Source organism: Notolepis coatsorum (genome assembly GCF_963971535.1).
Source record: "Notolepis coatsorum genome assembly, chromosome: 15".
NCBI classification, from domain to species: Eukaryota; Metazoa; Chordata; class Actinopteri; order Aulopiformes; family Paralepididae; genus Notolepis; species Notolepis coatsorum.
Genome location: NC_140179.1, coordinates 88,034,899 through 88,060,804, shown reverse-complemented (window position 1 = coordinate 88,060,804; position 25,906 = coordinate 88,034,899). Strand labels below are relative to the sequence as shown.

The window sequence follows — 25,906 nt, the reverse complement described above, 5'->3', positions numbered from 1 at the left end:
GTATATATACGTTATTTGATCGTTATTTCTTTTATTCGATATTTCTATTCATTACAGGCACACGGACTCGGGGTTAACATGGGGAATCATCCTGAGAATGCCAAAGTGCAATACCGGCCGCATCACGCTAGATGGCACCCTTTGTAACCTTGTATCTTGGCCTGTGGGACGGCCAAATGTCTCGGGTTTCATGTTTCCTTGTCGGCCGAGGCGAACGGTTCTACCGGTTCCATTGAAGGGCGTCAAATATCCCCGATCCATATGTTGTGGTGGATTATGCCGTGGACCAAATGGACATTGGATATACCAGCTGGCGATCAAACAATTGGAATACTATTTTTGGAATACTCCCAATCACAGTTAAGGACGATTTGACGTACATTTTAGCTTGATCCTGCAATGCTTTTATACCGATCGGGCTGATAAGCGTTTTTAGTGTTCAATACGAATGCCGTTACTGACAATCAAATAATCAGAAACGACCCCCCCCCCCCCTTCCATGCATTCATGATGGGACATAATACCTATGATATAGATCTGATTTTGGAATAATAGCGTGCACAGGCAAGAAACGGCAACGTCTATAGTGGAATTGACGTACAGTATATGGCTATAACTCAGCATTTCAGGAATTACCCCAGACCGCTCTAAAACCATACTTATATTCACCACAGTATAACACGAGAACGTATGGATGGAAAAATGTATTCTTTTTCACATATTGAACGATAGATAGGTGATGTCAAATGGGCCATAGTATTGTATCCATAGCTATAATATAGTTATAGCTCTACAAACAAGGTGATCCACTCCTATCTTTTAAAGCGTGGCAGTGCTAGAGCGGGGCCCCGGCTAATCCCCGGCGGTCAATGAGTTAATATAAAACCGTGTTTAGAAAATGTTTGAGTTTGTTAAATACATGATTTTGATTATTTTGAGTGGTGAGTGATGTTTTTTTGTTGTTCGCCAATTTCTCGCCACATATCAAGCTACAGGTAAGCCTGCATCGTTAGTAGTGAAAGCAAATTAATCTGTCCACGCCGAATGAAACCCTCTGTTTCTTATATTTTTATTTATCCATGGTTCGCTTATTGGGGGGTCGGAAACTCAAGATTAGCCACCTGCGGAGGGCAGGGAGAGGCGTGGGGTGTGACGTATATTTTAGTTGATGAAATATTAAACACTTTTATTTTAGTTGACAGTATCACCTCGATCTCCAAAAGAAGGTGTTCCTTTTTAAATGAGAATGTTCAATAAATTAAAATAACTAGGGATGCACGATAATTATCTGGCCGATATCAGCAATTATGACGTCATCCCGATAAAATTATTGATAGCTCCGATAATTTTTTTTTGTTTTGTTTATTTTTTGTAACTTTTTTTTATAAATTTTTTGTAACTTTTTTTTTTCATGTCAACGTTCACACGCACAATATATGCTTACTTAGGATTTGACTTGATTCAACAACAAAGCAGTCGGGGCAATGGTAAGCCGAAAACGGTCGAAAATGTGGTTATTTGAAGTTTGGATATTTTTTTTCACAACTGAGGTAGGTAGATACAATTTTTAGAGACTAAAGTATAGAAAAAAGGTACCGTTGGGTACCGGTATCGATTCACAGGTACCGGTACCGTATCGGTTCAAATGTGAACGGTACCCATCCCTACTGACAAAGCACAATACCTGTTGGTTTTTAGTTCACTCATTGTTCAGGGAAACACATTGTTAATGACATTGACGGATTGTGAATTTTGTGATTGACTCAAATTATATTTATTTGGAAAAATAAATATAGTCACTTTATTTGAAGAGTCAAAACTGTTCTCTTGGCTTTGTTTTGTTCATAGTAGTAGTAACGCTCATGTCATGATAAATCTGGTTAGGTCAACACTACAGGAATATACATTAAAAAAAAAAAAAAAAAATCTATATCGTGCACCCCTAAAAATAACCGCTTGTCTAAATGAACAATAGGGACAACAATTTTTGTAATTGGTCCAGTATTGACAGAGATCACTTAAGCTGGCAGACACAAAACAGTAATCACACAGGGAAAACATGAACGTCAGAGTACGTCCACTAAAATAGTTTTTTTTGCCACCGACAGGTTATCATTATGTGTCTGACAACATTCTGTAAAGGATCCCTACAGAGAGACTTTTGTATTTACACTTCTTCTGGTCTACGTTTATCCATTCCACTATTTGCGGCCAGGGGCATGTTTTCTGATGTTTACAAAATAAGTCATGAAGTGGAAATTAATCTATATAGATATTTTATAAATCAGTCAGACATGACACAGTTGATATTTTATAATCAGTCACGACTCTGTTGATATTTTATAATCAGTCACGACTCCGTTGATATTTTATAATCAGTCACGACTCACAGTTGATATTTTATAATCAGTCATCACAGTTGATATTTTATAATCAGTCACGACTCACAGTTGATATTTTATAATCAGTCATCACAGTTGATATTTTGTACATACTACTAGCTTATTGCACGATTGTTTATGCTGTTATCCTGCCAAGCTTTCGTTGTGTCCAGGTCAACACAATAACTTTAGCTAATAAGATGACCTCCACCCAGCAGGTCTCTCCACTCTTGGAACAGCATTTTCTTCTTTAGGAAAAGGTGTTTTGGTATAGTATTTATTATCTTGGACAGGCAGTAGTCATCAGGGTAAAGATTATCATTACAGACTTGGTCTGCAAGGCACAATGTACGATCCATTTGTAGCATAACTAGCCCCACTTTCAACAAAGGTACTGTAGTCTATGAACACTGTGGTGAAGTGTGGCTCGACATTTTCTTGGTAGAATTCGGATATGCACACAAACCATTGTTTTATATCTTTTAGATATAAACGCAACTCTCTCTGTACTCCCAACAAGACAACCTAATCTTCTTAACCAACTCAAGTTTCCACTGTAGTATCCTGCAACAACTCACGCCTCCTCGTGGGATTTCAGAGAGACTTCTGTTTCAGCCAGACTGAACACTTCAGACACTAATTATAGTCAGTGGTAAAAAAAAGAAATAAAAAAAAAAGCTCTGCACTTTGACGTGCTGCCCTGTGTGATTACATTGCAGCCCGTTTTGCGATCTCCCTCAGTACTGCAACCAATTACAAAAACTGTACTTATTATTCAATTAGACCCCACATGACAGAAAAATAGAGTCCAGGTTTAAATTCTCCTTTAAGTGTAAAAAATTATGTGTGTGTACTCTTCTGTGATTTAAAAAGAGTTTGAAAAAAATGATTTGATCAAATATTTTGATGCGATTACCCTGTGGGCTCCCAGGGGCCGACATCAATACCAAGGCTATGGTTAGACTAGTGTATTCCTGGCGTTTTTTTATACGCTTTTGACGACGTTTGATGTCCTATCTACACAGAAATGCGTTTTTTGGCGTTTTTTTGTGGATACGGCTGAAACGCAAAATTGTGTTTGCGTTTGGAGATACGCAAAAAAAACGAGTCGACAACAGCGTGTAGTCTGCACGGAGCAGTTGTTGCGAAAACGCCCATGCGCAGTAGATACCATCTGCGTGCCCTTCCGGTGACAACAGTGTGTGTGTTTGGGACAGAGCTCCGTGTCCCAAATAGCTTCAGCTACCATGTGTTGTCAAGTTATTGTTATAAGGACCCCAGTCCAAGCTACAACAGTCTGCATTCCCTTAACAATTGTTTGTATTGAGCCGTATTGTATTGTACCCATATGCAATATGTTAAATAAAGTTTACACCCATTCATTCTGCTAGCATTACCGATTGCATGAGCAGCTGGCTAACGTGAGCTATCAGGATTCAGACCCTGTTAGCTCAGAGTTCCTCTTTCAACTTAACAAGCATTAAACAAAATGGCCCAGTCATCTATTCACCTTTGTTTAATACACACAGCGTTGTCTCTAATGTTATCTAACTACTGATAGCTCGCGATATCATCAGTTTTGGTGCCGGCTAAGTAGCGTGAGCTAACGTTAGCTTCTAGCCACAATGCTATATTGTTATAATGGCATACTCCATTGACGTTAGCATGCAGCTAACAATGCTACCGATCGTTTTTTAGACTAAACTATCCGCTCTTGGTGGTCACTTGTGTTGATGTTAGTTTTGTTTCATCAACAAATGACAGGCAGAACACACAGTGAATGTATCCGTTTTGTTTATTGCACTTTTATTAGGCTTTGCTGAAAAAAGAATTGCTGCATTGAGTAAATAGGCAAGGTGGTTGGAGGCGCCTGCCTTATTGACATTTTCTTTGCTGGAGCTTCCAGGAAGTGTATTGGCACATTCGTTCTGATTGGTTGAAATTGCCTTCATGTTTGCCACCTACTGCCACCTACTGCTTTGGCAGTGTACTACATCAGTGTGCTCTGGTGACAAAAACAAAAAAAAAACGAAAGTGTGACTCGAGGCGCATGACGTCGCGGCGATACGCGGCGATACGTATAAGAAAACAATACGAAGATGATACGAAAGGTGTAACCGCAGCCTAGGCTATGGTTAGACTAGTGTATTCCTGGCGTTTTTTTATACGTTTTTGACGACGTTTGGTGTCCTATCTACACAGAAATGCGTTTTTTGGCGTTTTTTTGTGGATACGGCTGAAACGCAAAATTGTGTTTGCGTTTGGAGATACGCAAAAAAAACGAGTCGACAACAGCGTGTAGTCAGCACGGAGCAGTTGTTGCGAAAACGCCCATGCGCAGTAGATACCATCTGCGTGCCCTTCCGGTGACAACAGTGTGTGTGTTTGGGACAGAGCTCCGTGTCCCAAATAGCTTCAGCTACCATGTGTTGTCAAGTTATTGTTATAAGGACCCCAGTCCAAGCTACAACAGTCTGCATTCCCTTAACAATTGTTTGTATTGAGCCGTATTGTATTGTACCCATATGCAATATGTTAAATAAAGTTTACATCCATTCATTCTGCTAGCATTACCGATTGCATGAGCAGCTGGCTAACGTGAGCTATCAGGATTCAGACCCTGTTAGCTCAGAGTTCCTCTTTCAACTTAACAAGCATTAAACAAAATGGCCCAGTCATCTATTCACCTTTGTTTAATACACACAGCGTTGTCTCTAATGTTATCTAACTACTGATAGCTCGCGATATCATCAGTTTGTGCTGGCTAAGTAGCGTGAGCTAACGTTAGCTTCTAGCCACAATGCTATATTGTTATAATGGCATACTCCATTGACGTTAGCATGCAGCTAACAATGCTACCGATCGTTTTTTAGACTAAACTATCCGCTCTTGGTGGTCACTTGTGTTGATGTTAGTTTTGTTTCATCAACAAATGACAGGCAGAACACACAGTGAATGTATCCGTTTTGTTTATTGCACTTTTATTAGGCTTTGCTGAAAAAAGAATTGCTGCATTGAGTAAATAGGCAAGATGGTGGCGCGGCATAGGCGCCTGCCTTATTGACATTTTCTTTGCTGGAGCTTCCACCAGGAAGTGTATTGGCACATTAGTTCTGATTGGTTGAAATTGCCTTCATGTTTGCCACCTACTGCCACCTACTGCTTTGGCAGTGTACTACATCAGTGTGCTCGGCTGACAAAAACGAAAAAAAAACGAAAGTGTGACTCAGGCGCACGACGTCGCGGCGATACGCATAAGAAAACAATACGAAGATGATACGAAAGGTGTAACCGTGAGTCAGTTAGTTGAGTCAGAAACACCACACTGGTGCAGATTAGACGGAGACCAGAGGTGAGGACAGAGGAGACGTCTGAGCTTACACTGTCTCCTCCAGTTGACTCTGGGAAGACTCAAACCTGCCCCCCTCTGGGTTCCTCTTGACACCCCCCTCTGGGAGTAGATCTTGTAACAGAACCCCGTCCTCTGGGATGAGATCTTGTAACAGAACGCCCCCCCCCCCCCCCCCCCTCTGGGAGTAGATCTTGTAACAGAACCCCCCCCTCTGGGATGAGATCTTGTAACAGAACCCCCCCCTCTGGGAGTAGATCTTGTAACAGAACGCCCTCCTCTGGGATAAGATCTTGTAACAGAACGCCCCCCCCCCCCCCCCCCCCCCTCTGGGATAAGATCTTGTAACAGAACGCCCCCTCTGGGATAAGATCTTGTAACAGAACGCCCCCCCCCCCCCCCCCCCTCTGGGATAAGATCTTGTAACAGAACGCCCCCCTCTGGGAGTAGATCTTGTAACAGAACCCCCCCCCCCCCCTCTGGGAGTAGATCTTGTAACAGAACGCCCCCCCCCCCCCCCCCCTCTGGGAGTAGATCTTGTAACAGAACGCCCCCCCCCCCCCCCCTCTGGGAGTAGATCTTGTAACAGAACGCCCCCCTCTGGGAGTAGATCTTGTAACAGAACGCCCTCCTCTGGGATGAGATCTTGTAACAGAACGTCCCCCCCCCCCCCCTCTGGGATGAGATCTTGTAACAGAACGTCCCCCCCCCCCCCCTCTGGGAGTAGATCTTGTAACAGAACGCCCCCCCCCGGGAGTAGATCTTGTAACAGAACGCCCCCCCCCCCCCCTCTGGGAGTAGATCTTGTAACAGAACGCCCCCCCCCCCCCCCCCCCCCCCCCCCTCTGGGAGTAGATCTTGTAACAGAACGCCCCCCCCCCCCCCCTCTGGGAGTAGATCTTGTAACAGAACGCCCCCCCCCCCCCCCTCTGGGAGTAGATCTTGTAACAGAACGCCCCCCCCCCCCCCCCCCCCCCCCCCCCCCCTCTGGGATGAGATCTTGTAACAGAACGCTCTCCCCTGGGTTAAGAGGTTGATATGATAGTACTATTTGATTATGTAAAGAAGAGAGCAGAATAATGTAGGAGAAGAGAAGAGGGGAGGAGAGGATAAAAGAGAAGAGGAGATGAGAGAAGAGAAGAGGAGAGGAAAGGAGAGGAGAGAAAAGAAAAGAGGAGAGAATATGAGGAGAGGAGACACGAAACAAGGGGAGAAGAGATGTTCTGGTATTGCTAGTTAATATAAGGGGCCAGGTTCCTACACTGAGCTGGGGACCAAAGTCACCTTCTAGCAGCTGTCTGCTGTCATCTACTAATGCCGTCCCAAGCACCTTCAACCCAGAGAGCTAATGACCGCAGAGACGCCAGGGAGAGGGGACACTATTCTCTGTGTATGGCTGTGTGTGTGTGTGCGTGTGTGTGTGTGAGAGAACATTAAGGCTGCCCTCGACTAAAAAACTAGAGCAGGCGTTGTTGGATTACTTAGTCGCGGCCCCATGCAATTTCGCCTCCACTCGCCGCACTAGTGCCACCAAGTAAAATATTAACCCACACACTTCCCAAAGAAAGGTTGCATATGTGACCATTAGACCACTGGCAGTCTAAAGCCCCGAATTAAGGTCCTGAATAAGCCAGCAGGCTGTGCAATTATGTACCATATGCCCACAAATTCACAAACATTATAAAAATCAATTAATTGATGGCTTCATTGGTCGTTTTCTTTGACTATTTACTTCCTCTAGCACACACCTTAGCTACGCTGAAGCCAGAGGAGGAGCAACATTGCAGGCCTCACCACAACAAGCATCGTTTATATTCCTGTTCTGTGCGGCTGTGTTTGCATGTGAATGTGTTTTGCGTTTGTGCACGCATACAAGCCGAGTGTGTGTGTCATGTGTTCACACCTGTTTTGAAAGCAGGTGTGTGTGTGTGTGTGTGTGTGTGTGTGTGTGTGTGTGTGTGTGTGTGTGTGTGTGTGTGTGTGTGTGTGTGTGTGTGTGTGTGCGTTCACTGGAAGGGAGTAGACAAATTAAAGTGTGGGGCGCCCCCCGGTGGCTGTGTGACTCACCTGGAAGTCTCTCTCCTCCAGAATCTCTTTCCTCCATTGAATCAAGAAGGCAGCACAGACGTACAGGTGGAAATGAGAGAAGCCCTCTGGCTCAGCCTAGAGAGAGAGAGACAGAGACAGAAAGCGAGAGGTTTTTAAAGGCCCAGTAATGTAAATAAAACAACTAAAAATAAACACTAGACAACGTGCTGCAATAGGGAGGTGTAGTGGTTACGTCATTGCCGTTTTTCGTGTTCCACCCTCTGTGGAACACAATGCATTTCCCCATTGACCATTTCTAAATCGTCTCGTTTAAAACAAATAAAGCATTAACATTGACATGGTGTACCTTCTGTGCTTATTCATCCACAATCTATAGCTCAACATGAAAATATTCACAATTAATCATAAAAGAAAATCGCCAACAGAAAAATGCTTAAACAATAATGTTAGTGATAGAAGGGAACTCATTTTGTGCACAAATGTAAAGCTTTTCAATTTCCATGCGGCAGAATTGTTACAATAGCCAATAATCCATTTTCCCAATGATAAATCCCTATACGGGTGGAACAACCAGTGACGTCAGACTACACCTCCCTATTCTCTAGTTGACTGACTGAGCTCTCGATACGATGACTAACACTAGACAACAGATACATACATGTATGTATTTTTTTATTGTATTCACCGTATTTTGTGGCTGTAAAATGTTTGTTTACAATGTAAACGCTAAAATGGTGCATTTATATAGTGGTTTTATCCAACGTGCTTTACAATTTTGTTCCTCACATTCACCCATTCACTCACACATTCACACACCGACGGCGGAGGCAACAGTGCAAGGTGCCAACCTGCTCATCTGGAGCAATTAGGGGTTAAGTGTCTTGCTCAAGGACACTTGGACATGCTGACCGGGAATCGAACCGGGAACCATCCGATTACCAGAGGAGCGCTCTACCTTCTGAGCCTCTGTCCCCCCCTGAGTAGAACAGATCTATACTGATTAAGAAATATCTTATTTTCCATCTACAGATGGAAACGTCCCCCACATTGATCTGGTGCAACACTCACAGAGTGGGGTTTTAACCACATCGTACAGCTGGGTAAACAAGGCTTGCTTCACACAGGGCTCTACAAACATCCTGAACCCCTTTCTACAACATCACTCAACTTCAAACACCTCTCGTCTCAGCTTGAGAGAGATTTAAAGACATTTTCCCAGCAGGCATTCAAACATTTGCTGACATTAAAAAAGGGAGATGGACAGAGAGAGATAATGAGAGAGAGAGAGAGAGAGAGAGAGAGAGAGAGAGAGAGAGAGAGAGAGAGAGAGAGAGAGAGAGAGAGAGAGGATGTATTAAACATTTGTCTGTCACACAATCCCATCATTGACATTCACTGAGGGAGAGAAAGATACAGACAGACAAGGAGAAAGACACACACACACACACACACACACACACACACACACACACACACACACACACACACACACACACACACACACACACACACACACACACACACACACACACACACACACACACACACACACAGAGCAAGAGAGAGAAAGACACAAAGAGACTGAGAGAAAGGTGTATAAGTAGTGAATGAACAGTATACTGGTTTATACATTGGTTCCGCACGGACGTACGTTATACGTTGTTTTTTATAATGCTCACTCTCAGCAGGAGGATACCGCACACGTTGTTTATAAATTACGCCACATGGGATCGGAGCATAGATTTGATGCGTACTCGCCGATACAGATACCAGCATTTCCGATACTGGTAACGGAACAACTCTAACTGCTATGACACCTGCATTTCCCCAAGATTAATAAAGGAACATCTTATCTTGTCTTAGCAGCATCTCTACACCTTTACCCTCATTGAGCACGCAAGGTTATATGAATATGCAAATGAGCAACACGCACCGAATGATATTTACCAGGAATTCCAAGTCAGCAGCTTATATTCTTTAAAGACATGCCAATACCTACTCAGCTTTCTGTGTATGATGAAGCTAAAGGTGTCAAGTTACCACATATCGGACCATGATAGGGCTGACCCATTAGTGACATCACACCTGCAACTCAGATTTCAGGGAAGTACAGAGAAGCTCTCCCTCTCCAGGAGATTAATGGGTAAAAGGCTTTCTGCACAAATAATCTGTATAGTGAAAGTGATGCCCCCAAGAGGAGCTAACCATAAACAACTATCTGTATAGTCAAAGCCATGCCCACAAGAGGAGTTAATAATGATCTGTATAGTCAAAGTCATGCCCACAAGAGGAGTTAATAATGATCTGTATAGTCAAAGCCATGCCCCCAAGAGGAGTTAATAATGGTCTGTATAGTCAAAGTCATGCCCACAAGAGGAGTTAATAATGATCTGTATAGTCAAAGCCATGCCCACAAGAGTTAATAATGATCTGTATAGTCAAAGTCATGCCCACAAGAGGAGTTAATAATGATCTGTATAGTCAAAGCCATGCCCCCAAGAGGAGTTAATAATGGTCTGTATAGTCAAAGTCATGCCCACAAGAGGAGTTAATAATGATCTGTATAGTCAAAGCCATGCCCACAAGAGTTAATAATGATCTGTATAGTCAAAGTCATGCCCACAAGAGGAGTTAATAATGATCTGTATAGTCAAAGTCATGCCCACAAGAGTTAATAATGATCTGTATAGTCAAAGTCATGCCCACAAGAGTTAATAATGATCTGTATAGTCAAAGTCATGCCCCCAAGAGGAGTTAATAATGATCTGTATAGTCAAAGTCATGCCCACAAGAGTTAATAATGATCTGTATAGTCAAAGCCATGCCCCCAAGAGGAGTTAATAATGATCTGTATAGTCAAAGCCATGCCCGCAAGAGGAGTTAATAATGATATGTATAGTCAAAGCCATGCCACCAAGAGGAGTTAATAATGATCTGTATAGTCAAAGCCATGCCCCCAAGAGGAGTTAATGATGATCTGTATAGTCAAAGTCATGTCCACAAGAGGAGTTAATAATGATCTGTATAGTCAAAGCCATGCCCACAAGAGGAGTTAATAATGATCTGTATAGTCAAAGCCATGCCCACAAGAGGAGTTAATAATGATCTGTATAGTCAAAGTCATGCCCCCAAGAGGAATTAACCATAAAGAAACAAGTTTGTGACTGGAGGGGATGTTTAAAACAGTTTAAAACATCTTAGTTAGACCAGTGTGTGATCTTTAAAGCAGCCAGGTCTACATCTTAGTTAGACCAGTGTGTGATCTTTAAAGCAGCCAGATCTACATCTTAGTTAGACCAGTGTGTGATCTTTAAAGCAGCCAGGTCGACATCTTAGTTAGACAAGTGTCTGATCTTTAAAGCAGCCATGTCTACATCTGAGTTAGACCAGTGTGTGATCTTTAAAGCAGCCAGGTCTACATCTTAGTTAGACCAGTGTGTGATCTTTAAAGCAGCCAGGTCGACATCTTAGTTAGACCAGTGTGTGATCTTTAAAGCAGCCAGGTCGACATCTTAGTTAGACCAGTGTGTGATCTTTAAAGCAGCCAGGTCGACATCTTAGTTAGACCAGTGTGTGATCTTTAAAGCAGCCAGGTCTACATCTTAGTTAGACCAGTGTGTGATCTTTAAAGCAGCCAGGTCTACATCTTAGTTAGACCAGTGTGTGATCTTTAAAGCAGCCAGGTTGACATCTTAGTTAGACCAGTGTGTGATCTTTAAAGCAGCCAGGTCTACATCTTAGTTAGACCAGTGTCTGATCTTTAAAGCAGCCAGGTCTACATCTTAGTTAGACCAGTGTGTGATCTTTAAAGCAGCCAGGTCTACATCTTAGTTAGACCAGTGTCTGATCTTTAAAGCAGCCATGTCTACATCTTAGTTAGACCAGTGTCTGACCACCGACCAGCTCTTCTTTATGGTTGTGATCCAAAAATCGAAATCTTCTGAAAACAATTTTAATTTGATTAAAATGTATTAGAAGGATAGACTTGAGACAAAGCATGTTGTTTTCACCTGGGTATAACCGGGGTTCCCGCAGGGTCTAAAAAGTCTTCTATTTAATAATCACAATTATAGGCCATAAAACATCTCTGTATTCTTTAAATGTGTTTGGGGGAGATGTCCGGGCTGCAAAGTAAACAGTACCGTAATAGCCTCATCAGTTCCCAAACAACAATTCATATGGAATTACCTCTTTCATAGTGATTTTCCTTCATGTTTTTCGTTTTGCCAGTATGGCCGTGAAATAGATATGACTTTATATTCAAAGTGGTCTTAAAAGTCTTAAATGTAACTTGTTGAAACATGCAGGAACCTGCTGAACCTCACATGTGTCCTCAAGCTTCCACTAAACTGATCAATATCCTTCAAATGTCAACACCTCACACACACAGAGAGAGTGTGTCTGTGTGGTGTGCTTGGATTTGGGATTGCAGGAAAGTATAGTTGGGTCATTGTGTGCGTGTGCGTGTGCATGTGTGCGTGTGCGTGTGTTTGCTTCCGTTTGCTTCCGTTTCCTAACCGTTGGTGTCTTGGTCCCAAACACACACACAGCCAGTCCTCTGCAGACTCCACCTTGGTCTCACACACAAACACACAGAGGCCTGCTGGGCATCAATATTTCATCATCTCCTCTCTCAATAAAAACCACACTTCTCCTCTGTGGCTCTCACTGTCTCTCCGTCTCTCTATTTTCTCTCTCTCTCTCTCGCTCGCTCTCGTGCTCCCACCTCAATCTCATCTTCTTTCAGCAGTTTTTACCATCATTTTACTTCACTTGTTTCTCCATCCATACTCAGGTTAGTGAACGCGAACATGTGTCTGCGTGAGTGATTCAACAGCATACACCTGGGCCCTCATTCATCAACGTGTTCTACGCACAGATCTGTGCTTACCCTGTGCGTACGATCATTTCTAAGCAAAGAGTGGGATTCATCAATTTCGATTTGAACTTGACTCCGTGCTTACATCTACGCACAGGTCAGACCAGGCGTACCTGACGCCCAGTGGTAGAATATCGTTACTACGCATAAGCACTCCTCAGTCCTGCATTAGTTTCAAGGCGGAAATAAGCTTCCGTGCATTAGTGTTCAACTTCTGTATGACCCGTAATTCATTATAGTTCATTGTAGAATAGCGACAGTAGTGTAATTATAACGGGCTCACACGCGAACAAGAGGTTGGCCTGCTTGTTTGGCACGGGGGGGCAGACGGAAAACACCAACCTCCAAACGCGATTAGATATTGTTTCAAATAAAAAGCAAATTATTTTGTGTGTCATGTTTCCAAATAAGATTGGTCACGAAATGCTTTCTACTTCAATTTGTTGGTTAGAATAGATGACCTCCGTTGAAACTTCACTGAGACTAACAGTCTATTTGTGAGCTCCCGCACAGATGTGATGATAATAATAATAATAACAATAATAATAATAGCTTCATTTTATATAGCGCCTTTCAAGAGACCCAAGGTCGCTTTACATATATAGGGGGGGGGGAATAACAAAGTAACAAACATAGTGGACAGACACACAACATATATATATGATGATGGAATTCATTCAAGATCCTCTCCACCCTCGGGTCTTTGCCACCGCGGCACGGTCCATCGTGATATTGGAGATGGATCGACCAATAGACTGTTACTGTAGCTGTCAAAGCTCCATCACAAATGCAGTTATGTGAATAGAAAGGGATTCCACTCAGTCAATGTTGCGATGCGCATTTGCCTGATACATGTTATTGCTGGATGCCGGGAGGAAGGCGATGCTGAATGTTTTCAATTCATTAAATAAAACGGATACTTTTTGCAAGGGTTTACTGACTGTCATACAAATGATCAACCAACTACATACTGTAACTTTTCAGTGCACGTTCTTATTTACATTGTGACAACAGCCTTGTGAGTTCCCGCAGTGACCCGCACACAGACATGATGGAATTCAAGTTCATGTTTGTATTGATCACATATAGGCAGGCTACACATGGCGTATCTGCTACATCATACATGGCAGTAAGATTCATTGTTCTTGTATAGCTCTCGTATTATTGTTTATGTAGGCTACCCAATACTGACATCAAAATGGATTGTAGTATGCCTCTAGAAATCATATGCAGCAGGTAGAAAATTGACGGGAGATCCATCGCGATTTGGAATCAAATTGAGGAGAACTTTAATCCCTGGGTATTAATCAAACAACACGGGAAAAGGCAGTCATATTCCAGCGTGGTCTTTATTAGCCGACAACAAAATAGATGCCTCTAAAAATCATATAGCCAATCGAACACAACTAATAAAGGCATTCATATTACAGCACGGTTATAATGACACACAACCAACGCCAAACAGTGGTCAACGAACGGTCTTTATTAGTATTTTGAGCTGTCCAGGCAGAATTGCAGCAATGGTCTTAGGGAGCCGTTGATATCTGACATCACCGTTTACAAATCCGCCTTTTATTTATCCCATAATACGCGATAGTGTCTTCTTGGTTCGACAGCAGTGAATTCTCCGTGGAGTTTCTCAGAGTACCGCTCGGGTCAGTCCATTATTTCACATCCCATGGGGGGTGTTTCCTCACTTTCATGACCATATATGGATAATCATGCACGAGCATTGACGGTCGAACAAAGTTCTACGGAGGAGCGTAGAGCCTGCGTACGCACCGTGTGATGAATCCCGACTTCCCTGTGCGTACACTAGTTCTACATTCCGTGCTTACGTGTGGAAATAGAACATATTCTACGTCCACGTTGATGAATGAGGGCCCTGGACTATAGATGCAGGTGTATGCTGCATGTGACAAGCTGGCTTGTAACCAATGTTGTTGGTTCGAATCCCTAAACCAGTGATGCTCTCCTCTCCCTCAGCCACTACTATCAATGTGCACTTAAGCAAGGCACATGACCAGGCACCTATTCCTGTGAGCTGCTCACTTGTGGTACTGGGCAGCTCCTAGTGGTCAGCAGTGTCAGACTGTGATTTTAGTGGGCAGCTCCTAGTGGTTACCAGTGTCTTCACAATAGCACTTTTGTGGTACCACAACACTGAAGATGGACATGTTTCATGATATCACTTCATTATCTGAAGATGGACATGTTTCATGATATCACTTCATTATCTGAAGATGGACATGTTTCATGATATCACTTTATATTTTTTATATTTTATTTCTGCTGTATGTAAAGCACTTTGTGAGTTCTCTCTGTGAAAAGTGCTATATAAATAAACTTTACTTACTTACTTACTTACTTACTTACTTATCTGAAGATATACATGTTTCATAATATCACTTCATTATCTGAAGATGGACATGTTTAATGATATCACTTCAGTGATGTGACTTGTTCTAATCTCTTATCCCCTGACCTTTGTATTTGCCTGAATTGAACTGCACATTTTGCTTCACTTCACTTCACTTCACACACACACTCCCATACACAAACGTTTACATTTAAAACCGCTTGTTCATCAACGTCCATCTCACACAAGACAGACACCAGCACCTCCTCACCTTCTGAGTTCTTCTGAGGCTGGATTGCTTGTCTAGACAGCAGAGCAAGGTCTCGCATCAAAACCCTTTTCACACACATGACTTTAGACCTGCTTGCTGCCCTTGCTCTCTGTCTCTCTGTCAATTCAGTTGGAGTCTCTTCAATTCAGATTGAAGAGACAAATCGCATCTGCGATCCTAAAGAGACAATGCATGCGTGTGTGTTCCGGTGTGTGTGCTAAAACTAACCGCTGTGTGTACCACTAAAAACATTGAGTGTCGTTGCATGCCGAATAAAGACCTCTGCAACAGGTCCTGCATTATATTATTATTTTATTGGCATGACGTACTGTAACACTGCACATAAACTCTTACATGTTGGAAAGCTGTCTCTCTTTCTCTCTATATCTCCATGTGTCTGCCTCTCTCTTTATCAGTCTGTCTCTTTCACTCCCTCTCTTTCTCTTACTCTGTGTCCCTTTCTCTCTATTTATATCTGTCTATCTGTTCATTTGCCTCGCTCTCCCTGTCTCTAGTAGAAAGAGATGGAGAGAGAAAATAAATCTCTCCGACTCTACTATATTTGTTCTCCGTCTCTATCACTCTCTCTCTTCTCTCTCTACTCTCTCCCTCGCTCTCCCTCTCTGTCTCTCTCTTTACAAAACAATCCATTTAGCTGTTGCCATGTTCCAAAAATGAAGCAATCTAGCTATTATTTAAAAAGGTAACATGAGGAGGGAGAGAATGAGATCGATGAGCTGAGAGACTGAGTGAAGGGAGGCTGTATAAACAGAGAGAGAGACAGATATTTCATGAACAAGACGAGAGGAGTGGAGAGATGGAATGAGAGGATTAACGGGGGAGAGAGGAGAGAGATAGCTGAACGAATGAGACGGAGTGGTGAGATTGAGCGAAGACAGGATGGAGAGAAATGGATTGATGGAAAGTTGGAGAGATGGAGAGAGGGTGTGGAGAGATGGAGAGAGGGTGTAGTGAGACACGGGGACGGGATGGAGAGAGGGAGTGGATAGGTAGATTGGAGAAGAGAGAATGGGAGGGCAGGCTGGGTTTGGGCTGGCCCTCAGGGACAGCAGGTGTTCAGTCTCTGGGTGTTTGTGTGTTCATACCATAACTTGTATCTATTGTTCATCTTTGACCTAAGAACATAATGGCATTTTAGTCGTGTTGTTTAGATGTGTTGACTTATTGACCCTGTTTTTGTATCTTGTTCCTGTCTGTACATGCTGACAGAGGCTCACTGGACACATCGACAGTATAAGTTACTATATATATAGCAATATATATACTAGGGATGGGCATTTTAAATAAAAATCCAGATCGATTGATCGCATGCTATACTCGAGTGATCGTGTATTACTCGTAAAGGGGGAAAAAACTAACAAAAAGTTTTTTTATTTATTATATATTTTTTAAACTTAATTTTGTTCATTCACGTATATGTTTAAGGAAACCAACAAACAGTTATAATCTTACACATACATGTGAAACAACGGCGGCTGGGTGGCGCAGCGGACATTGCGCTCGTCACCAACGCAAGAGACACCGGGTTTGACTCCGGCTGTCGGCGTTGCCTCCGGCTTGGGCCGGCCGTCATACTAACTCAATTGGCAGAGTTAGAGGGTGGAAGTTGATGGGTGGTAATCTGGACGTTGTGGACAGCGACTCCTACAGGTCGGTTGGGGGACGCCTGCACAGCAGAGACAGGAAAATGGCGGGGGTAGTGTGAGCCTCCCACACGTTACACCTCGCCAATGAGTCCGCGCTGGCAGGTGAAAAGATGTGACAGGCTGCCTCCTCGTGTACCGGAGGGGACACGTGATGCAAGGCTTCTATCCTCCCTACAACCGGCCAGTGGGGGGCATATGCGAGCAACGTTCAAGACAGGGGAGGGGAGAATTGGCACAGTGGAATTGGGATGGGAGAAAAAATAGAAAAAAATAGGAGAAAAAGTGGATAAAGAGAGGTGAGATGTGAAACAAATATGTAAAAAAACATTATTCATAATTAATAATAATTTCATTCGTGCAGATTGATTGATTGAATGAACATTTTATTAACAGATTGCAGAATGGGTACAATACAGTACGGCTCAATACACACAATTGTTAACCCTTTAATCGCCGTTGACGCTTTTCAGCGTCATTCCCCGCCATGCTTATTCTGCCGATGACGCTGTACAGCGTCATTGATATCAATTAGGCTTGGGCGGTATCCTTTTTTTCACATCGTTATACCTTTATCACATAATACCCCGGTGCACGGTATTTGACGTATGACTTTCATTTTCATCAGCGGGGGGGGGGGGGGGGGGGGGGGGTGGCAACCCGTGTTACCAAGTAAACAAATCATCGTCAGCTCTCAGATTGGTAGTCAGAAGCCCGCACCGTTAGCGTTACTGCATTAGCATCTAGCCTTGGCAGACTATTTGATTCGTTAAGGGCTCGAAATTGCATGAGTTTTGGTCATATGCTCCCGAAATGCTCCCGTTGTTTGGCTACTTCTATGTGCAGTGAAAACTACTCGAATGCTTTATAACCTAGTCATTGATTTAGTTCAGGGTAATCTAAGATTAGCCGCAGAGCTAACGCTAGTTAGCGTGAGCTAACGCTAGCTAATCAAGCTCAGTAGCTCACAGAGAGAGATAAACAGCTGACAGCGGATAGTACAGGACGATACAAATACAATAAAAAGGCGGGTGGGGGCTGTTGTGTAAACCTTGTACTCTTTAGTTCACATACTGTATAATAAGAGACGGATTATTTGCTTGCTCCACCAGTGCACCACTCCACAACAACACACACCAACTCTCGTCACAACGCTTTACGGTATTTTCACAGCACTGTCGCAACATTACCGTAAAACGTGAACACCGTTGTGACCCACTCGCTCCACTACTGGTCTCGCCCTCTGCTGGCGCTTGTGTGCACTACACTCCGTGTGTGCACTACACTCAAAACTCTGTTTCACTGTAATAGAAGCTGAAGCGCATCTGTGATTTTGACGGTGACGGACGGTATTGATTTTCAATACCGTCGGTATTTCTAAATACCCCGGTATATCGTAATACCGTCATACCGCCCAAGCCTAATATCAATATTTCAAAAATCTGTGATCGAAATCATATTTCTCCCCCGGAGACATTATATGTACTGGTGAACCCCTGTCAACTCTCTAACGGTTCAAGAGCGCCATCTGGTGGCCGATCGGCAGATCGCCCAGGGCATAAACAGGGAAGTGACGCTGGTGCTCATTTCAATTTGGTCCGATCACTCGCTATAGGTCCCGGGACTCGAGCTTGTCACAATGGATATCGATCCGTTGCCAATAACTCGATAAACAACATGATTTGGACGTATATACTATTATAAAACCTGGAAATGGATCGGGTATTTCTATATCCCATAATAGAAAAAATTCGGTTCCACGCTCATCTCCCAACGGCGCGAGGAAGCTACGGTGAGTTTCAGCGTTATTTTGTAATGTCTTCTATACTAACTGCTCCAATGATCATATCACCCACACTAGATGAATGATATAACGTTGCCCACGGAATTATAAACGACCCCCCGCCCATCCGGTCAACATCAGATGATACGTAGTAACTTCTAGAACCACGGCCAGTTGACATTTTTTATCTCGCGCCGATTGCTATCAAACTGTATTTCATCATCATGCATTTGGAGCTATAAATCACGTTCTGCAGAAAGCTGCAGAAAACGATAAAAACATACTTATACTTTAGACCGTATTTTAGTATGAATATGTGAATGAAAAAGTATAACGTTGCTACACCCTGAACAATAGATATAGGACTTTGAATGGGCCATGGTAATGTCAATTTAGCAATACAATTTAAAAAGTTATAGCCCTGCAAAGAAGGGGACCTTCTCCATGTTAAATAGGGCTGGCGAGGGATGGTAAATTATGAATTTAACCCCGGCGATCAAAGGGTTAAGGGGATGCAGACTAGAGAAATACTTTCGTCTTGTTTACATCAGGGTCCCCCATTTTCAATTCATAATGAATTTTAAGTAAGGGTGCAACTTGCTCCGTGCAATCCATTGTTTGTGGATTTAGCCCTCAGTCGTAAAAAAGGCGAAGCAGCGCCTCTACCACCTGAGACAGTTAAGGAAGTTCAGAGTATCAGGGAAGATACTCCAGTCCTTCTACTCCGGAGCTGTAGAGAGCATCCTGACTGGAATCATCACTGCCTGGTATGGAAACAGCACGGCACAGGACAAGAAGGCCCTACAGCAGGGGTTTCAAACTCAATTTACCTGGGGGCCGCTGGAGGTAGAGTCTGGGTGAGGCTGGGCCGCATCAAATATTCCACAAAAAAAGGGTTTCAAGTATTCAAAAAAAAAGTACAACTGATCCAATATTCTCAATCTTTAGCAATAACATTTCAGAACATGAACAGTTCTTCAGAACATGAACGGTTCTTCAGGCTTCTCAGTGGTGTCAGTGGACTCATCCACAGCTATGGAAATGCACTGTGCATTTTTTTTTATTCTATCACAAAGCTGTTTAATCAAATCACCAGCCAGTATTTCAGTTATTCTGGTTGCTGTGCGATCTGAGGGGGATTTGCTTTTGTTTGCCTTCAAACATGGTCTCCATCACTTCAGTCATACATTATTTTCAAATAGCTACCGTTTCTTGGCATATAGTCACATAATTGGTTTGGTGCTGGGACCAGGGGAGTAGCTGGGGGGGGGGGGGGGGGGGTTAGGATGATTCCAAGGGCCCAGCACTGGGGGGGGGGGGCAGAGAACACTATTTTTATCTTTTTATTAATATGGTTTTATTATTATCCTAAAATAAATGAATGTAGATGACTCAAAAGTATAATTGCCTGTATTATAAAAAAAATAGGTAAAAACCATATTATGCGTTTATCAATAAATAAATGCCCCACATTTTTTAATAGATTGGGGGCCCACAAATTGATTATTTCATGGGGCCCAGAATCTCCAGCCATCTTTTCAACCATCTTTGAAAATGCCATATTTTTCTTCTGGCTGCCTGCTGGCGAAAATAGGCTAATAGCTACATTTATCTCACGGGGATAAAACTGGGAGCGAGTTTACTGTAGATGCGCTGTCAACTCTCTGCTCTGACTCGGACTGAAAGAGAGAGACGACATGCAGTCCGTGAAGACCCGCCCTACTCCCCTACTCTGCCTCTGATTCGCAGACTGTGGGTGAGGGGGAAAAACACTGACGAGACGCGTATGTGATTGGACCAGACCCGTACACAGACAGACACAGACAGTGGCAGTGCAGCGGGACATGCAGAGCACTGCTCGCAGAGGAGAGAGATAGCGATATCACTCCGGAATCACGTTTCAACCAAGTCACTAACATAACGTTGCTGTCATGAGCCTGCGCTATGGTAGCCTACAATTTATCAAACAACTCTCGCGCAACGACTCGGCAAACAGTTGCGCGCAGGCCGCATTAACACTAAACTTTGATGTCCAGTAGGGGGCCGCAAAATATCATCCCGCGGGCCGCAATTGGCCCGAGAGTTTGAGACCCCTGCCCTACAGAGAGTGGTACGCTCAGCCGAGCGTACCACGGGTATTGCACTACCACCCCTGCAGGTCCTATATAACAAGAGGTGCAAATCCAGAGCCTGCAGAATAATGAAAGACCCTCACCACCCCAACAACAGCCTGTTCAAGCTGCTGCGGTCAGGCAGACGCCTGCGAACCCCAGCTACTAGGACAGAGAGACTTCGGCTCAGCTTCTTCCCCCAGGCCATCAGAGCCCTGAACACTGAACTCTCCACACACAAGCACACATGAGCACACACACACTGTACACGCTTACCAGTGATGCCACAGATTACTTGTAAAAGTAATCTGATTACTGATTACTGATTACTCCTTTAAAAAGTAATCTAAGTTACTTTACTGATTACTTGATTATCAGAGTAACTTAGTTACTTTGAAAGTAACTAGGTTACGAACGAAGTCGTCGTCGTTCCCCCAACAGTTTTTTTTAAACGCTTTATTGAAAGTGCATAAATTGTTTTTAACTTGTTTCTCTGCACATAACGTAAATTGTTAAACTAGTGCTTCAGCTTCTGTACCATCAAGTATGGTAAAGCAACAGTCTATGATGCTCACAGCATTAGAGCAGCCAGCCAGTGGTTTTACAAAACCAGTGTATCACATCTAACAAATGCAGGCTGAACTATTCAATTATATCAACTGTAACTATTAAATTGTTTTTATAAATGTCTCTCTATAAACATACAATCAGTCTCTCTTTAACATGTAAATTAACTGTAAATCTGGCAAATAAGAGCTTTTGCTCTGCCACCATCAACCCTCCTGTACCTAGTCGAAGCGTCGGCTAGTGTTGTGATTCCAGATGCTTTCAATGCAATTGGATGTGCTGTTTTTAGCGGTAGACAGTATTTTGTTTCCTCCGCCGTGAAGTAGTGACTGAGGCTACGTTTAGACGAGCGTTTTGGGGTGGAATTCTGAACAGAAACCGCAAAAATCATCTTGCGGTTTCACTTTTAATTTTGCCAAGCGTTTTGGGGTGGAATTCTCCGACGACGGAGCCCTGCTGTCACACGATTGGCGCATATGTCACATGACGTGCTGTGAAGACCCGCCCTACTCTGCCTCTGATTCGCAGACTGTGGATGGGGAATGTGATTTGACCAAAGCAGAGTCACTCACAGACAGAGGGACCAGTCACGCCGCGGGACACATTCTTGTATTTAACCCTTTCACTGCCACACCATGTCACTCCCAAAATTAATAAGAAAAACAGCTCAAAATGACAGCTCGAAAACGAAATAAAATACTGCATTCCGCCTGCATTATGAATTTATGATGAGATAGTAACGAAATAGTAATGCACAGCCACTTGGACAAGTAACTGCAATCAGATTACTGGCTTTTAAAGATTAACGCGTTAGATTACTATTTTCGGGGAAAAGTAATCAGATTACAATAACGCGTTACTTAGTAACGCGTTACTGGCATCACTGACGCTCACACACTAGCAGCCACTTTAACATGAGCACACACACACACTCATGCTGTACACGCTCACACTTATGGTCACTTTACAAAATGAAAGGTCACTTTAAAAAATAGTATAACTTGAGATTGTATAATATAGCATTGTATAGCAGTGTACATAAAGACCCAGTGCCTCATCCGTAGCTAACAGTGTATTGCACTACCACAGGACCTAGCATGTCCTACCATGCTCTGTAAAAACTCATGTACATATACCGATATGCCCTACTTTGATTACTTGTATTATTGCACAAATGTCGTTCGCATCCTATTGGATTCTTACTAGGGATGTCAGATATTATCGGCCTACCGATATTATCAGCCGATATTGGCCTAAAAATGTGATATCGGAAAATATCTGTATCGGTTTTCAAATTATTTTTATTTTTATTTTTTTTACATTTCTATAACGTTTATTTACCCAGGCAAGCAAGTAAGAACAAATTATTATTTTATTTATTGTCAAAGTATGCATAATGTTGTGTTAATTACACGACAAGAGGGGGGGGGACCCTGCATAATATATCAGTATCGGTTGATATTGGTATCGGAAATTAAGAGTCGGACAATATCAGTATAGGTAAAAAAGCCAATATCGAGCATCCCTAATTCTTACTATTGTATTATTGTATTATGCACAATCGTTGCGGGCAAGACCCCCCGCATTTCACTGTATACTTGTATGCCGTGACAAATAAAACTCTTGACTCAACTTGTAAACATTAAAACAATTTCTTCCTACATGGTAAACATTAAAACAATTTCTTCCTACATGGTGAACATTTTAATTATTTCTTCCTACATGGTGAACATTTTAATTATTTCTTCCTACATGGTGAACATTCTAATTATTTCTTCCTACATGGTGAACATTTTAATTATTTCTTCCTACATGGTGAACATTTTAATTATTTCTTCCTACATGGTGAACATTCTAATTATTTCTTCCTACATGGTGAACATTTTAATTATTTCTTCCTACATGGTAAACATTCAAACTACTAAAACGACTCCTGTCCCTTTAATGGCTGTGCTAATGCAGCCACTAAAAGACACTTGCTAATTTCATGCTCCGTGCAACAGTCTGTCAGGGGGGGACGTGTGTGTGTGTGTGTGTGTGCGTGCGTGCGTGCGTGCGTGCGGGGGGTTATGTCTGTGCATGTATGTGTGAGAGTGCATGAATGATGAATCTTTTCATTTTTCAAATCAGGCCAGGGATGACGATGACAGAGATAGAGAGAGAGAGAGAAACAGAGACATAGAGAGAGGTAGAGACAGCGAGAGAGAGACAGATACAGAGAGACATACGGACAGACAGACAGATACAGAGAGAGAGGCACACACACAGACAGAGAGAAAGAAACAGAGAGAGAAACAGAGACAGATGGACAGATACACACACAGACACACCATCTTTGTTCCTACTGTGGCACCGCTCTAAAAGATAGGTGTTTGCAGGGCTATATCTATATTATAGCTATGGATACTACAATAGTAGAACAGAGTCCCACTGTCTTTCATATCGAACACTACAGTAGAACAGAGTCCCACTGTCTTTCATATCTAACACTACAGTAGAACAGAGTCCCACTGTCTTTCATATCGAACACTACAGTAGAACAGAGTCCCACTGTCTTTCATATCTAACACTACAGTAGAACAGAGTCCCACTGTCTTTCATATCTTTTATTTTTTTTATAGCATTTTCAGCTTTTTCTGGCCACGCAGGACCTTTTGGCCACGCAGGACCGACAGAGGAGAGAGGGTGAAACGGGAGGAGAAGAGGGGAAGACATGCGGCACATGGCCACCGGGTCTGGGAAACGAACCAGGGGCGACCGCTTCACGACTCAGCGCGCTATGTGGTGTGCTACTGGAGCGCCCCCTGTCTTTCATATCTAACAACACAGTAGAACAGAGTCCCACTGTCTTTCATATCTAACACCACAGTAGGAGAGTCCCACTGTACCATGTGGTTGTACGCTGTTAAGGTCCTCTTGGTCCCCAAGGTTGATAAGGTAGGAAGTAGCAACTAGCCTGGAAGTGTATGTCTACACGACAGCTTGCTGAAGTAGCAACTCTTAACCAGCTAGCCTGGAAGTGTATGTCTATAGGAGCACCTGCTGCTTCAAGGACTTCTGGGGCTGCATTGATTGGGTGAACTTTAGAGACAGCTTAGCTCTATTTGGAGTGTGAGAGTGAGAGTGAGAGAGATGGAGATGGAGAGAGAGACAGCGAGTTTTTGGAGGGTGTGTGTGTGTGTGTGCGTGCGTGCGTGCGTGTGTGTGTGTTACCTGGTACGTGTCCCACAGTCTGATAGTGCAGCGTAGCGGCAGTTCTCTCATCAGCAGGTTGTTCATCCAGCGGAAGGCAAACTGGAGATACTCCACCTCGTACTGCTGCATGTGTCCATGTATCGAGTCTGTCAACACAACACACACACGATGCCACACAGTGAACACAGAGCTGCATGTGTCCATGTATCGAGTCTGTCAACACAACACACACACGATGCCACACAGTGAACACAGAGCTGCATGTGTCCATGTATCGAGTCTGTCAACACAACACACACACGATGCCACACAGTGAACACAGAGCTGCATGTGTCCATGTATCGAGTCTGTCAACACACACACACACGATGCCACACAGTGAACACAGAGCTGCATGTGTCCATGTATCGAGTCTGTCAACACAACACAACACAACACACACACGATGCCACACAGTGAACACAGAGCTGCTCTACTTGTTCTCCAGGGAAACAATCAGGGTTGGGATTTGTAGTGGAACCAATCATGTAAATGATGGGTGATCAGACCTCCAAGGGGCTTGAGGGGGGAAAGGAGGGGCTTGAGGGGGAGAGGAGGGGCTTGAGGGGAAAAGGAGGGGCTTGAGGGGGAAAGGAGGGGCTTGAGGAGGAAAGGAGGGGCTTGAGGGGGAAAGGAGGGGCTTGAGGAGGAAAGAGGGGCTTGAGGAGGAAAGGAGGGGCTTGAGGAGGAAAGGAGGGGCTTGATGAGAAAAGGAGGGGCTTGAGGGGATTGAGGTGGGACAACTCCTCTAACCACCGAGACACCTTCTGGTAACAGGACAACCTCTCTAACCACCGAGACACCTTCTGGTAACAGGACACCCTCTCTAACCACAGAGACACCTTCTGGTAACAGGACACCCTCTCTAACCACAGAGACACCTTCTGGTAACAGGACACCCTCTCTAACCACAGACAGAGACACCGTCTGGTAACAGGACACCCTCTCTAACCACAGAGACACCTTCTGGTAACAGGACACCCTCTCTAACCACAGAGAGAGACACCTTCTGGTAACAGGACACCCTCTCTAACCACAGAGACACCTTCTGGTAACAGGACACCCTCTCTAACCACAGAGAGACACCTTCTGGTAACAGGACACCCTCTCTAACCACAGAGACACCTTCTGGTAACAGGACACCCTCTGTAACCACAGAGACACCTTCTGGTAACAGGACACCCTCTCTAACCACAGAGACACCTTATGGTAACAGGACACCCTCTCTAACCACAGAGACACCTTATGGTAACAGGACA

General features: G+C 43.5%; 1 protein-coding gene across 3 annotated transcripts in view; it reads right to left on the bottom strand.

Moving 5' to 3' along the window:
* tbc1d22a (TBC1 domain family, member 22a) overlaps nucleotides 1-25,906 on the bottom strand; it is a 171,060-nt gene that overhangs the window by 13,591 nt on the left and 131,563 nt on the right. For all 3 annotated transcript variants that reach the window (XR_014620559.1, XM_084330442.1, XM_084330443.1), the window contains 2 exons: nucleotides 24,627-24,754; nucleotides 7,798-7,893 (listed from right to left, as the gene is read on the bottom strand). Coding sequence is in view for 2 of the 3 variants with exons in the window: in XM_084330442.1 (XP_084186568.1) it covers nucleotides 7,798-7,893; nucleotides 24,627-24,754 (224 nt within the window). In the remaining variant the exon portion in view is untranslated. The remainder of the gene's footprint in view (nucleotides 1-7,797; nucleotides 7,894-24,626; nucleotides 24,755-25,906) is intronic.